This window comes from Ascaphus truei, chromosome 2 (assembly GCF_040206685.1).
Source record: "Ascaphus truei isolate aAscTru1 chromosome 2, aAscTru1.hap1, whole genome shotgun sequence".
NCBI lineage: Eukaryota > Metazoa > Chordata > Amphibia > Anura > Ascaphidae > Ascaphus > Ascaphus truei.
This window is the reverse complement of record NC_134484.1, coordinates 417,865,601-417,880,371: the sequence shown is the minus strand read 5'-3', so window position 1 is coordinate 417,880,371 and position 14,771 is coordinate 417,865,601. Positions and strand designations below refer to the sequence as shown.

Sequence of the window (14,771 nt, the reverse complement as noted above, 5' to 3'; positions counted from 1 at the left end):
CCAGTCTATTAAGACATTTCTCCCTCTATTAGAGAGGTTAGGAGAGCGTTTGCCAGTAGTGTTAGGACTTCCAAAAGAGGGGGTACCTTGGCGTGGTTTGAAAGCTTAAAATGCTTTGGCCAAAGTATTTAACTAAATGACCCCCAATTATGAAAAGAAAAACCGATACATATTTAACTATATAATTTGTGATATTGCATGTAGCACTGAGGCTTTTTGTCTTTTGTTATATTACATGAGGATACAATCCCAGTAACACTCCATTTTTACACAAATGTGTGATGGGTTTGTGTTCTGTTCTTACAGGGGCTGTGTGTTTTCATTATTCCAAATAGCAGCATTTGTGTATGAGTGCACTCTCTCTGGGGGGAAATAAACAAATACCGTATTTTAATGGGTCTCACTCTTTTCTTTATTTGTGGTGACCAATTGGGTACAGCAGTGAAACCTCTAGCTGGATTCTCACCCCTAAAATCTCTGTTAATGGTTCCAATATGTGTTTTTTCAGTAAAACACCATTTGTATTGGGAGCATAGTTTACTCACATTTTTCCTCGACACCCACTCGGAGTATCAGCCACGGCGTGATCAGCTGCCAGTATTTGAAATCCGAAGAACAAGAGAGGTTGAGGCAGCACACAGCCAAACGCCACCCTGGTGCCTTTTGGCTGTGCGCTGCCTCAACCTCTCTTGTACTTCATAATTCTAAATAGCCTATCGGAGCTACAAGCAATCATAATAGCAACAGGACTTAATATATTTAAATGCTTGTCTAAATTCTCCTGACACATTTTATAAGTGCTGCTAGCTTCTCCATTAGCATAACATGAAATATACATGCACAAACTTCATTACATTAATACGGAAAGCCTTATACCAGGAGCTTACTCTACAGAACTAAGAGCAGAGAAAATATGAACATTTAAAAAACGGATGTTTTTAATGTATGCTATCATACTATAGGTAGGTCACTTACTATGAGCCGCCATGATACCACATGCCATTGTGGCATTTCTGCGTACTGTTGTATCTTCATGTGAGATTAGTTTGGATAAAGATTCCACTGCACCAAGTCCAAGAAGTGTGATTTTGTTTTCATCCCCTTGGGGGAAAAAAACCAAATACATTACTTAGCCTTACACTAGGGAGCTGCAATTTTGTTATATAATAAAAGGAAATACACTAGCAAAAACTGACACAACTAAACATCCATTTGTAAGAGAATGCCAAGTTAAAAGTTGGAAACAAACGAATCATTAAACAGAAAAATCTAATAAAGTCTGCTTGTTTTTGAAGTGAAACTTTTTTGCTGGCACCTACCTAATTCTCATAGGAGTAAAACTCCTTGATAAAGACGAAAAAGCGTCACGATCAGGCGCGTGCACGTTCGCACGCACGCGCTGGCTAAGAAATTCTCACAGCACTGAAAGCCCTTCATGGAGACAAAAGAGCGACCAGGTGCGTGCATGAGCGCGCGCCACCGCTGGCTCAAAATTCTCACAGCACTTAAAGGAATTGATGGAGACGAAAATGCGGTCAGGCGCGTGCGCACTGACAGTTCCTTCAGCTCCAGCTGAACAAGAACAAGAAAAAACAATACATAGCGAGACAAACAACTACCATTCCCATGATGCTTTGGTGCAGGAAACTCATCATGGAGGTCAGGAGTTCACAATGGTGGCTGTCTTACAACTGGGAGTGGGGCAAACTGTAACTAAAACTGAGCTAACTGTCCCTAGTCTGCTTATTCTACTCTGTGTGTGTGAGAGACAGTTTGTGTCTGTCTGAGGTACTGAAGGGGAGGGGGTTGACTTTTGAGAGTAACAGCATTTAGATACTTTACAATTCAAAATATATGTATCTTACTTTAGTTATCGTAAGTCAATTGTATCATGTATTCCAACTGATACTATGGAAATTTCTGTAGAATAAATAAATGATACTCTCAAAAGTCTTTTATTCAATCAAAAACATCAAAATACAATTTCAGTGACAAAACACAAAAGTTTCACTAAGAACGTACGTGCTCGGTACACACCCCCTCTTTTTTTTAAATACTGTACAGTACTGTTACAGTATACAGTATGTAAGAGACATATTTATGAAGTGATACAATGAGAAGCTTTATATATATTATCAATGTACTGTATAAAGGGTTGCCATATGTTTGCAAAACATTTAATTTAAAAGAGCTGTTGCCTTTTACATGTAAAAACATTCCAAAACTTATTACGCCAAATTGTGATCAAAGGATTTTGTCCAGTGAGATGAAATTTCTGATTTGGACATTTTAGTTTTCAAGATCTGAGGTATTTAGGATATAGTAAATAATTGAAATCACATCTTTGATTCTGTTCAAAATGTGCAAATCTTTCATACCAGAACGTTAAAAAAAATCTATTTTTAAGTATGTACGCAGGAAGTTGTTCCTGAAATGTATCTAACCACCATTGTTTTGATTTTTTGTCTTTCTGTACCTTTATTATGATACAGTATGTTTTACTGTCTTTAAATGTCCTCATGCCCGCTCCTCCCTGTCTTCCTTTTTGATTCCCCCCCCAAAAAATCTTATTAATAAAAAGAAAGTTCTAAAAATAAATAAAAGACAGACAGCATAATATTAAAGTGCAGTCCAATACAAAACCAATACAACCATATTTGTTTATTACATAAAACTGGGTAAAATATGCATTTTGTGAATAGACAAGTATTTGAACATTTTTGTTATTTTTAATCTAGTAATTTTCATTGTTTCTATTTAAAATGGAAATTTCTTGAGAAAAGGTTTTTAATTTTGTTTACTCCACCTAAGCAATACATTAATCAGATATATTCACATCCAATGCATGTTAAATAACAAATTAGGGAAAGGGGCAGGACAAAGGAGAGCTGAAGCAGAGACACAGACCATAAAACACACCCTAAACTTCTGGTTAAACTGTTTACAATACTGTAAAGAAAACTTTCAAAATGAATTATTTATTTTTGTTTTTGGAAAAGGTCAATTACTAGGTTATAAAAAATATTGCAGCCATAAGTACAATTTTGCCCTATGTGGGACTGTAAGGAAGGGTTGTAAAGCTGATAAACATTATAATGAATTTTGCCTCAATGGTCTATTCCTTCTGTTGTTACATTTTGATCTAAATGATTAGTGCATCACCTTATATAACAATGTTTGCATGTCTGATTATTATCTACAGAATATGAATACATTATTGTGGCTGATACTACAGTGGACGTGTGTGTTGGGATACAAATTACTGTATCAAAAATGTGCAATGCAACGCATTCTATTCTGCATTGAATCGAGCTGTCTTGACATTATCATTTATACAAAGAGGTATGAAACATGCTGTGTCTGCCAGTCTTACAGCATGGTTGTCACAAAACAGCGCTAAGAGAACTGCCGGTCTAAAATGTACTTCAATAAAACAGCAATCAGCAGTGCAATACTGTACAAACCTTTTAGTGCAAACCTGTACAAAGCATCACAGGTTTTAGCCAAAATGTCTTCTTCTGGAGACTGAAGCATCAATACAGCAGTTGCTGCTTTTTTGCTTTCAATTGCTAACGGATCAAACTGTAATACAGCAAAGAGGGTTAAGAGGAAATCTGCATAGTATCTGTAAATGTGGATTTTATTATTTCTGTGCTGGTATTTTATTAGTTTAGCATTGCTGCAAGTATAAAACACATTCTCCCAGCACTGCACCAAGGGATTACAGGAGAGGGATTAGATGAGAATATTTCACCCCAAGAGATGTACATTGGGACAAGAAAGACTTAGAGGTAGATCCACAGGGGGCCGTCACTTTTGTGCTAATAAGGATCGTTATCGAAATTGGGAACGGACGTTATTTTTCTTCAGTTTAACGGGCATCCTCATAGCTAAAGAAATGCCAAAATGCTGCCAGTTTAATAAAAGTAGCAGCACTAGTAACGGGGATTTTCATGAACACGTTAACCAATACAATGCAGATGCGCATTAGCAAAACTTTAACTCCCGTTAATTAACGCACGCGTTAAAGACACGTTACTGATGTGAGTTATTTAAAGCTAACAGTAATATCATTATTCCTCTAATATGGATAACTATATATATTTTTCATTACGTTTTTCCATTATTTATAGAGTCCTTCCTTCATTTATTTTCATTCTAGATTATTAAACATGATTTATTAATTATTATTGTAGAGGTATGTATGGATAAACATTATTGTACACATACAGTCATGATTACAGTACATACCATATTAAATCACACAAACAGATCCTACATTCACTTTAATCACTAAAATCCATACTGCAGTTTATGATGTATTTTAGACATGTATATGATCCCTAACATATATCTTTGTATGATACGTAACTTTTTGTAATGAAAGGGTTAAGTCCAGGTGAACGCGAGCACACCGTAACGCTAAGCACCTTTGGGGATATCCATTATGACTTTAGCCTTCCGTTAACCCAATTTAGCGGATCAATAATTATTTAACAGAGTTCTGAGGATCTAGCCCTTAGAGTTGTGTTGCTTTAGAGGTGACACAACAAAATAAGCAAAACACCAGCACTCCTAATAATAACTAATTAAAAATGTGAGAGGTGCAGTATGGAATAGAGAGTAATGCAAAAAATACTGACAGAACAACGTCCCAGAGGGGCGGTTGAATCAGTGAGAAACCCTATAAAACAGCACTCAGACACGTGAGATGTGTGTGAAGTAATACAGGTGAGAGCTAGGATATCCAAATGAAATGGGTGATATGATGATAATAATTAAAACACTTTATTAGTACCCAAATGTATAAAACACAGGGTGTTAAAAATACCCCAAAGGGCCAAGCTACAGTGAATGAAGCTTGGGTAGTCAACCCTAAAAAAAAGGGGGAAATGACTAAGGCAGAGATGCCTGACAAAAATAGGATAGTGAGCCTACTAGGAGGAAGAGAGTTCCTAAGTAAACTCCCCCCTCCCACGACCACTCTACAATTGATATCTATATTAATGGCCAACCAGGTAAGTATGTTGAGATAAATGCATATATTCATAGGGTCACTGCAATGGGATGCACAATGCGTGCTAGATATACACAACAAGCCCACCAACTATCATATTGTGGGTGGGTATGTAGGGCAAAGGTTTATGCTTAGTAGCAATAAACACTAAACACACAACAAAACACTGGAGTGCTAGTGTGATACTCCTACATGAATGGTGAGGAGATAAGAGACCCATACACCAACAATAAAAAAGTATAATACTTGCGTTTGCGAATGGTCTCTCAAAGAAGCTCCTACATATGCACTTCCCCTTGAGAAAGCGCCTAAGCGAAACGGCCGTTGGGGCCTGCTGCTAAATTACCCCATGGGCACTCACGTGGAGCATTACATGGACTCCATTATGGATTGAGCTTACTGTTTTCAATGCAGTACACTGCATTGGGAGCATATGTAGGAGCTTCTTTGACATTTGTTTGAAAGTTTTTCCACAACCGCAAAAATGTCTTTCTTGTGTCGATATATTGGAGTTTGCTTACCCAGCCTTAAAACCAATGGATGACATGTGCTCAAACCTTGGAAATAATGCCCAGAATGACAAAACACGTGCAAATTGTCATACGAGTTCAACTTATACAGCCACAATTGTAAGTAAAAAAAAAAAACACACAGTGTTTACGGACCTCATGCAGTGGCAGGTACGTTAATAGGGCACTCAAACGGTTAAGTCTGGGAGCATAACATGACTTTGCCTAAAACCGGATCAGAGTTTGTGTTCCCTAACTTAAAGTGGTATCCCCAAAGATAATTATATGCAGAAACATCGTCCGAACTACATCTCATTACCATTGGCTCCATGTCACGTTATTGTAGCGTTATTCCTATCCAGAGCCTGAAATGGTTGTGTTTCTTTTTAATGCTGCTATTGCTTGTCACCGCGGGAGACTCAGGGCCCCCTGTTGCCAGCAGGTTTGCACCATCTTATACACAGTAACCAGGACACCATTTCCCCTAGGGTACCCGATATGAGATTGGGGGGGTGGGGGGTGGGGGAGAAACAGGGTTAGACTCGTATCACCTAGAGAACTGCAGGACTGCAGCTTGACATTGTCTGAAGCCCCAACACTGCACCAAGGACTCCAGCCCAGCTGCTTCCCATATATTCATTGCCTGTTATACATGCACATAGTGTGAGTACTTGGTGTACATGTTTTTACTAAACCTTGTCTATATTGGATCGCACTACTGTATGTCTCTTCTTTTATTTTGAGGAAAATCCACATGTACAAATTTGGGAGATAACCTGTACCTGTACATCCCTCGGAATGACAAGCAATAGCAGCATTAAGAAGAAACACACTAGCCACACATTGGATGAGCTTTATTATTCTTACCTTATAGTAAGTGGGCTGACATACGAGCCAAGCTTAGTGCCACATTTTCCTCATTTATTTACACAGTACACACTATATTATTTTCTCTTTTCTGGGGTGATCCTGCTCCTTCTGGACTTTGTTGGAGTCACGTTTGAAAAGGAGGACTTTTGGGAACAAGTCCTCACCAGAGGTTTTGAGCAATTTTCATACCTAGAATCTATCATCTATAATTATATGTTTTTCTTTATCCACTCTAATTTATTTGTATGATCAGTGTGGGAGCGCTGTCCATTATCTTGGTGTGGGTGGGAGTAATCCCAAGGTTAAGTATAATACTTACAGTAAATAAATTAACTCCCCATGTTTACCTAAACTAACTTCAGTGCAAAGGAGATTACATGATAACATCTAATTTCCCTCTCATTATTACTAATGTCCATTATAGCTAACGCTATGCTCTTTATTGGAGAAGTCATGACTTTGCGGAAATCATGATGCAGCGTTACTCTTAACATGAGTTTAAGTTAGGTTAAGGTCATGTTACATAGCTTAGCAGAGTTCAGTGATTGTAGGCGAAAAGATTATTATCGTTTATTTGTAAAGCATCAACGTATTCTGCATCGCAGTACAAAGGGGAACAGAGATTTGATAATTACATAAACAGAGTTACATATAAATACAAATAAGGACAAACAGATACAGAGAGGTAACGAGGGCCCTGCTCCTGAGTCTATACAGAATGAGGGACAATGTTGAAACAAAAAGTTGAAGTGGCTCCTCATTGTGGGATGGAGTATATCTCAGAGTGGAGTATGGTGCAGCCCAACAGCTGATCCCATAAAGGTCTGAGGGTGGGGATGGTAGGGGGTGTTACTTAGCGTGGAGATTAGAATTGCAAGCACTGGAAGTAGCTACTGTACACATGATAGACATTTTTCTGAATTATATGAAGTGCCCAACAGTGAAAAATAAACTATTTTTGCCACGCCATTTTATGAAACAAATAACAAACTTACCACATCTTTGGGTGGCGGTTCTAGTTCCTTTTTTATTTTCTTTCCCATTCTACAAAAAAAAGATAACAAAGAGCGATGTTATCGCATAATATTCAGCAGTACTGTATAAACATTCTATCTATCTCAATGGCTTGTATAGCACATACACAGAGCGAACCCGGCTCCTATGCACTATATTAATATATATGAATAAATATTCATGTTACAGCTTAAGTATTAACTTTTGTGCGTGTCCAATTCAGTAAATAAAAAATCTCTTTTAAAAGCACAGTGCAAAATGCAGTTGTGATGGGAAAAATATACAGTAGTTACCAATTAAACATGTGGACCAAGGATTTGTAAGGTTCATTTTAATAATACCAATGTTTCTATTTTACAGGTACTGTATCTTAAGAACTGGTTTGAAGAAAGGGAACAAAGGTGTATAAAAGCTAATATATAATATAATTGGTAAAGAGTAAAACATTTGTGAGAAAAAAAAATAGATACTTTTATAAATTAATAAAGTGAATAACATTGTTATGTTGTGTTAAGCAATTGCAATATAAATGTGTATTGCTAAAAAAATATGTGAAGAGAGATGACATAAAAAATATCAAGCAATCTCTAGCTATTGTTCACAGAACCAATATAAAGTCAATACAAACATTTATTAAATGATATAATGACAAAATTAGCTTGAAAATTATTATAAACGAGTGATTTGGGGTATATTAAAGGTACCGCAAAGAAAGTATTGCATTGTACCAAAAGCCAATTATCAGACAATAAAAGACCAAAAAAGCTTAAAATACTGTAAGTCCAAAGACTCAGAAAGCAAAAGAAAACGTTGCCTATTCTTAATATAAATGTCCACCTCTTGTTCAGTAATTTCAGCTGGGAATCGCCCCTCAGCCAGGGCTGTACAGTATGCAGCTCTCAAGCGGAGGTCCAACTAAATGGAAACAAATGGAAAAATAGCACAAAACGCCTGTAGCGTCATTCTATTTTAATAATGCCATAAAACTGACAGAAACGTATAGCATTCACACTTTAGGCAAACGCTATGTACGTTTTGTGCTTTCTCTTCTTTTTCCATCTGAAGAACTGGGTTCACTAAACTGCTTTGATTTGTCTTAAATAATAAAAGTAAAGGGCATTCCTTAAATTCCAGAGATTAATAAATGCATAAAACTCAGAGCTGCCGAAAGATTTTCCAGGGCCCAGGACAAAAGCTTCGCCTGGGCTCCGCCCCTCCCCTCCCCCCCCCCCTGTGTTGGCGGCCTTGCAAGCCATCCCCTTTCACACCTGTATTTCTCTCCCTCCTCTGTCTCTCACTCTTCCCCCCTCTGTTCCTCACTCACTCTCCCCCACTCTCCTCTCACATTTTCCCTCCCCTCAGCTATCGCTCAACTACCCCCTCTCACTCAATCCCCCCCTCCTCGTACTTATTTCCCCCTCCTCCCCTGGCCACACACTATTCCCCCCAGTACCCATACAACCCCCCACAATACACACACAATACCCCCTCTCAATACAGACACCACTACACCCTCCCCCAATAAAATTACAACCACCACCCCAATACAATAACTACCACCGTGCCCCAAAACAATTACCACCACCCCCAATACAATGACTATCACCACCCCACCCCCAATACAATGACCACCACTCCACTACCCCAATACAATGACCATCACCTCACCCGTTCCAATACAATGACCACCAGTCCCCAAATACAATAATCACAACCCCACCCCCCAATACAATGACCACTACTCCATCCCCAATACAATGATCACCAACCCCCAATACAATAACCACGAGCCCAACCCCCAATACAATGACCACCCCCACCCATCCCCAATACAATGACTACCACCCCACGCAAATGCAATTACCACTTACCTCTGGTTCCCACCACCAGGCCCCAGCTCTCCCTTGCTGCTGCCTGCTTCTTCCAACGCCGTCCTCTCTCTCCCGCCGGTGTGCGCCGGAATCTGGGCCTCACATCTGGGTGCACTCAGCTTCCGGCACACAGCGGCAGGAGAGAGAGGACGGCGTGAGAAGAAGCAAGCAGCTACTGGAGAGAGCCAGGAGCCAGGGCACAGCGTCACAACCAGACGCCCGGCAGCTGGATGTACTTCCAGCGCCGGCCGGTCATGGCGCCTTACCTCTCCTCCGGTCCCTCTAACTTTAGGCTGGTGGATTGTGCAGAAATTGATAGCCATGATCCCGGCACAGAGTCCACCGGCTCCCTCCTGCCTACAGCTCTCACCTGTGACGGCGCCGGGGTCCGTCTCAGAAACCCGCTGTACGTTGGAGGGCGGACTGCCTTGCTAGCTTCTTCCCACTGGGGCAGGGTCCCTTAACAGCGCTCGTTGTCCTCGGATCAGCCCGACCGCATATCTCTGGCAGCCATCTTGGGAGTCTCCGTGGCTGTGGGATCCCCCTTCCAGGCTATCATGCCACGATCCATCCGCCGGAGGGTCCCAGGTTCAGACCGCAGGGTGCCTTGGGCTTCGGCAATCTAGTCTCCTACTTTGATAGCTGAAAAAATAGTTTTTTTAGGCGTTTTACTGCCTTTGATTTGGATGCTTCTGTGGAGCTGTGCTGACTTGCGGCCGCTCAGCTCCGAGTCCTGGCCACGCCCCCATCCTCCTCACTTTTAAGGTTCTCCTCCCTACATATCAGCTTTGATCTCTCGCTCTGCCCCTGCTCGGCTCCGGTGTTCCATCCACAACTGTCTCTTTTCCATCATTTTCACCTCTACAGCTGTCTCTCTTCCTAAACTTTTTTCCCTCACTGCCCCTTACCTATGGAACTCCCTCACACTCAGTATATGCCAAGCACCCTCTCTCCCCCACCTTCAAGACATACCTTAAAACTCACCTCTTAAATGAAGTGCTCCAATAGCCCAGTATTCGGTTACTCTGTCTGGTAAAAAATGAGAGATAATACCAGACATGACCGTATCCAGTATTACCTCTCCGGACTTAGTAACCAATCGCGGGATTTCCCCTGAGAAGGGATAGAGCAGGGCTGCTGCTGCTAGGGGGCTGGGCAGCTTCCTCCATCCTGACTGGCTGCATTACACAGCAGCAGCCAATCAGGAGGAGGTGGCAGGAGCCTGGGGGTGTGGCCAGAGAGCAGAGCAAAAGTGTGGAGCAGAGAGGTGTGTGTGTATTTGTACTTGTACTGTTGTGTGTGTGTGTGTGTGTGTGTGTGTGTGTGTGTGTGTGTGTGTGTGTGTGTGTGTGTGTGTGTGTATTTTTTCTCTGCTGTCCTGTGGGGGTGATAATGACAGGGAGGGTGGGTGAGAGAGGATGAAGGGAAGGGGGATGAGAGAGGATGAAGGGAGGGGGGATGAGAGAGGATGAAGGGGGGGTGAGAGAATAAGGGGAGAGATAGAGGATGAGGAGGGGTGCAACAATCTTGGAATTTGTGGGAGCAGCATTAAGATCAGTATTGCTCGCCATGTACAGTATGACTGCAGGACAGTTATTTATAAATGATCTGACCATTACGTCATTTGTTCTAAATTTCACTCCAAGCATGCACCAATTTGCACTATTTCATATTCTATTTCCTTAAAAAATCCTCGAAAGGGCGCTCCCTCCCAAGACTCCTCCCCAGATTTTTTACGAAACAGAATATAAATTGGTGAATACTTGGAGTGAAATTTAGAAAAAATGACGTAACAGTCAGGTCATTTATAAATAACATTCTTCCCCACCAACGATTCTCGCGCCCGCCGCACCTTTCACCATTTTGTCCAGTATTTTTATAGCCTAGACTCATGGCTACTGTGACACACCCAGTCACACCTACTGTACCAATGGCTGCAATCTACTGCACTTATTCCCTCATGTGCTGTTTCTGTAAATTTCCCATCGTACCCCTTAGATTATAAGATCTCTGGGGCAGGGTTTTCCTTTCCTATTGTCTGATCTTATTTGTGGCACTTAGAATTAGAAAATGAGAAAATGTGGACATTCCTATGACGACAGCAGGGCATTGAAGACTGGCATCTGCAGAAACTTAGCAGCACTAACAATGGGCATAACTGTATGTTGCAGAGATGTCCTAGTGATTTTACTTTTACTAAACAACATTGTAAACATTACTAATGAGCATCAATCATATTCTAGGAATTAAATGACACCCCCAATTACATTCTAACAAGTATTAAACATTCATGCTTATGCCGTGTACAACAGTTACCCAGCATGAAGTATCATAATTATTGTATAATTATAAGAACTGCCTCCTTGGCTTTTGTACATTCTTATTTTCATAATTAAAATTTTGATGCTGGAGAATGAAAATCAGCAGGGTTTTTTTTTACGTAACTATTTCTGATGGTTTGAAGCTGAATGTATCAGCTGTTTATTCTGGCTACGTCCATGTCTATATCAGGGGTGGGCAACTCCAGTTCTCAAGGGCCACCAACAGGTCAGGTTTTACCTTTGCTGAAGCAGGGATGTCCTTAAACCCTGACCTGTTGATGTCTCCTGAGGACTGGAGTTGGCCACCCCTGTTCTCTATGCTCACCGCTTGCAGCGTGTAAAAAAAAAACTATATATGTATAGCCATGCATAATAATGGTATATTGCTTTCCTCTCTGTTGGCAGTAAGTCCTGGTAAGAACAGGTATGCCAGCAGTAGTTATGGAGGTTTCCCCTCATCCAATGGTGAGGTGCCCTATGTATGGAGGGGAGTGGCTGTATGCTCTGAGTCCCTGGATAGTGACATCAGGGATGCGCCTGCCTCCTGAAGTATATAAGGCACAACACAGTTAGTTAGTGTTCGGTGCTGCAAGCGTTCTACAAGTGTTGGAAGCTGTGTGTGCGACAGAGAGTTCTAGCAGTGTTCTGGCAGCTGTGGAAAGCTGTTTGCACATTGTATGGCCTGCATAAGGGATTGTGGGAACACTTTGTGACCCTAGTGAAGTAACTAGCGGTCCAGGTTGACCAATCAGCTTGTCTAGCCACTCTGTGTCCAGGGACCTGGCACAGAGAGGGTCTCCCTAGGAGAAGAGGGAACCCCACTTCAATTCAGGAGGGCGTACCTGGCGAAGGGACAACACGGAAGAATGTGCGGCTAGAGCCGGTAGCTGCATGTGGCAGTCTGCCACATCACCGTCTGCAATAAAGATGCCCTGTTTAAAGATACCCCCACTGTGTGAGTGTGAACTTACTCGCACGTGGATGGCACCATCAAGAAGGAGTTCCTCACCAGGACCATCTCCCTGCGGAAGCATAGACCCTGATGAGGTGGAGGCGCTGCACATGATGTAAGTTGAACTCGCACCCACTACCTCAGCTACCTGCCTGTTGAATATCCCCTATTACCATCAAGCGGGAGACTCAGGAGTTCTGTTGCCTACAGGTGCACAACCACACACACACACGTAATGGGAGTTGGTTAATACAAGTACCCGGGCCAATGTGAGATTGGGGGGGGGGAAACCCGTTACAATTGGAGGCGCTGCTGAGATAATATATATACCTATCAACAGGACAGGCTTTTGCTAGGCCCGCTAGGAAACAGGGAAAGTGTATACTGCCACTTTGTGCTGCGTTGGGCAGGGACCGCAGGGATGGTATACCCTGGGAACCTGAGAGGAGTGAGTGGGTCTGGAGCGGGGCTATAGCTGTCCGAGTCACCTTGAGGTCGCGCTAGGGGTAGGATGCCTGAAGGGGTAGACTGTTAACTAATTGTCAGGAATCCTGGAGAGGGTCTGCACTAGGCTGACTAAGAGAGGTAGACGCCCAAGTACTGCATGGGAGCCCCAGAGTACTCTAGCCATTCCAGATCACTTACCAAAGGGAGCACAGACTGGGAGGAAGGAGATACAGTAGACACTGAGAGAGTGAGCCTAGCCTGAGGTAGTGCAACACGAGTTAGACATATGTTAGGTACACGAGGTGGTGCACAAGGCATGTTTATTGTACGGATGTGGTAGCTGCCCAGCAGAGCGGAGCTCCATGTACAGTAACCCAGTATACCGTGAGCAAGAAGTGACCGTCGGAATGGAGGATCTGCCAGGAGCAGAAGGTCCAGGATGTCGGGAAGAGGAGGGAGAACAAGCTACAGGAGAGACTCTTGTGTGTTTGCTATGGAATGGCGTGAAAGCCGTGGCTGCGCTGTGTTTGTCATGCTTTTGTTCTCAGGATGATACCCCTGAGAATAGTGAGAACGACAGTCTTGCGCGATGGGAGGAACGAAATGGACTTTGTTACACACCAATTAACAAACAGCCAGACGCTACCTCAAATGGAAAAAAGGACAGTACTTACCAAAATGGCGGTTCCCGCGTTCCCGGGACACCGCGTGGGCCAGCTGCAGAAAGCCTTGCAACTTTGCAGTTTGCAAATTGTTGGCCAGGATTGGCGGCAACGAGGAAACTCCACCCAGTTGGGGAGTTTGGCGCGAAAGCTGGAGCCGCGCCCTCATGGACGATGACTCACTCAGCCCCAGTGCTGGGTCAGCCTACAAAGAGGAGAGACATCCCCCTAGTTTCAACCAGGGGGAGTGGTCTAAAGTTCCCCCGGATGCTGATGGAGGAAGTGGGGGGAAGGACAGATCACCCATCCCCTGCACTTCAGTTGCAAAGAGCCATCGATCACTACAGACCACTAGGAAGAGTGCTCCCGTTGGTGACCATGGCTGAGCAAGCGGAGAAAGTGGAACAGAGTCCCTTAATATCCACCCACCCCTACTCGGCTCCAGGAGGCTTCCTGATCATCCGAGTGGAAGGTGTGGAGACAGTGGTCTGTCTCTGCCTGCAGTGCAGACTGCCTGGTGGAGCCGTGGGCAGTGAGGCCCGATGCCCTCACTGTAGCTTGCAGTACATGTGGCCCATGACAACGTTTATGCCGATACAAACTGTGGGGATGAAACATCCTACCCCGACGTCGGCAGCGGGGCTTCCAGGTGCCTGTGGAGGGAGAATACCGATTCCGTGGAGCCGGAACCCGACCGGGTTCTCCCGCCGGGGAAGCCCAGTCATCGCAAAGGTGACCGGAAAGGAGCCCCTAGACGGTCTCCTACCGGAATACCCCGACCGAACTGCAAAATAGAGTCCTCGGACGATGAGTGTGCCAGGCTGGCAGAGGCGCAGGACTTGCTGGAGGAGTACCATGCTACTGGTATTTCGTGGCGAGACGCCATTCCTCGTGGTGTGGAGACACGAAGCCGTGTGTCTCCAGTGCCGCGACAACCCGATCGCCGGAGTCCCCCTGCCGTGGTGACTAGCGGATCGGAAGGAGGTCGATCCACCCCGACCCCGCGGAGCAGCAGGTTAACGCCGTGCTCACTGCAGATCCCGGAGTTGGAACCGTGCGAAGAGCGGAACCAGGGTCAAGCTGGACCGCACAGCAGAAGGGCGTTGCC

The 14,771-nt window shown here is 43.3% G+C and overlaps 1 protein-coding gene across 7 annotated transcripts in view; it reads right to left on the bottom strand.

Annotated features, from left to right (window-relative positions):
- ARMC3 (armadillo repeat containing 3) overlaps positions 1-14,771 on the bottom strand; it is a 103,949-nt gene that overhangs the window by 65,651 nt on the left and 23,527 nt on the right. For 5 of the 7 annotated variants that reach the window (XM_075587566.1, XM_075587565.1, XM_075587568.1 and 2 more), the window contains exons 2-4: positions 7,392-7,440; positions 3,465-3,582; positions 976-1,101 (exon numbers count right to left, since the gene is read on the bottom strand). In XM_075587566.1, the coding sequence (XP_075443681.1) occupies positions 976-1,101; positions 3,465-3,582; positions 7,392-7,439 (292 nt within the window). In that variant the 5' untranslated portion in view covers position 7,440. Of the gene's footprint in view, positions 1-975; positions 1,102-3,464; positions 3,583-7,391; positions 7,441-9,651; positions 9,924-10,265; positions 10,353-14,771 lie in introns of those variants that run through there. The other 2 variants (XM_075587564.1, XM_075587563.1) reach the window with 2 other exon arrangements.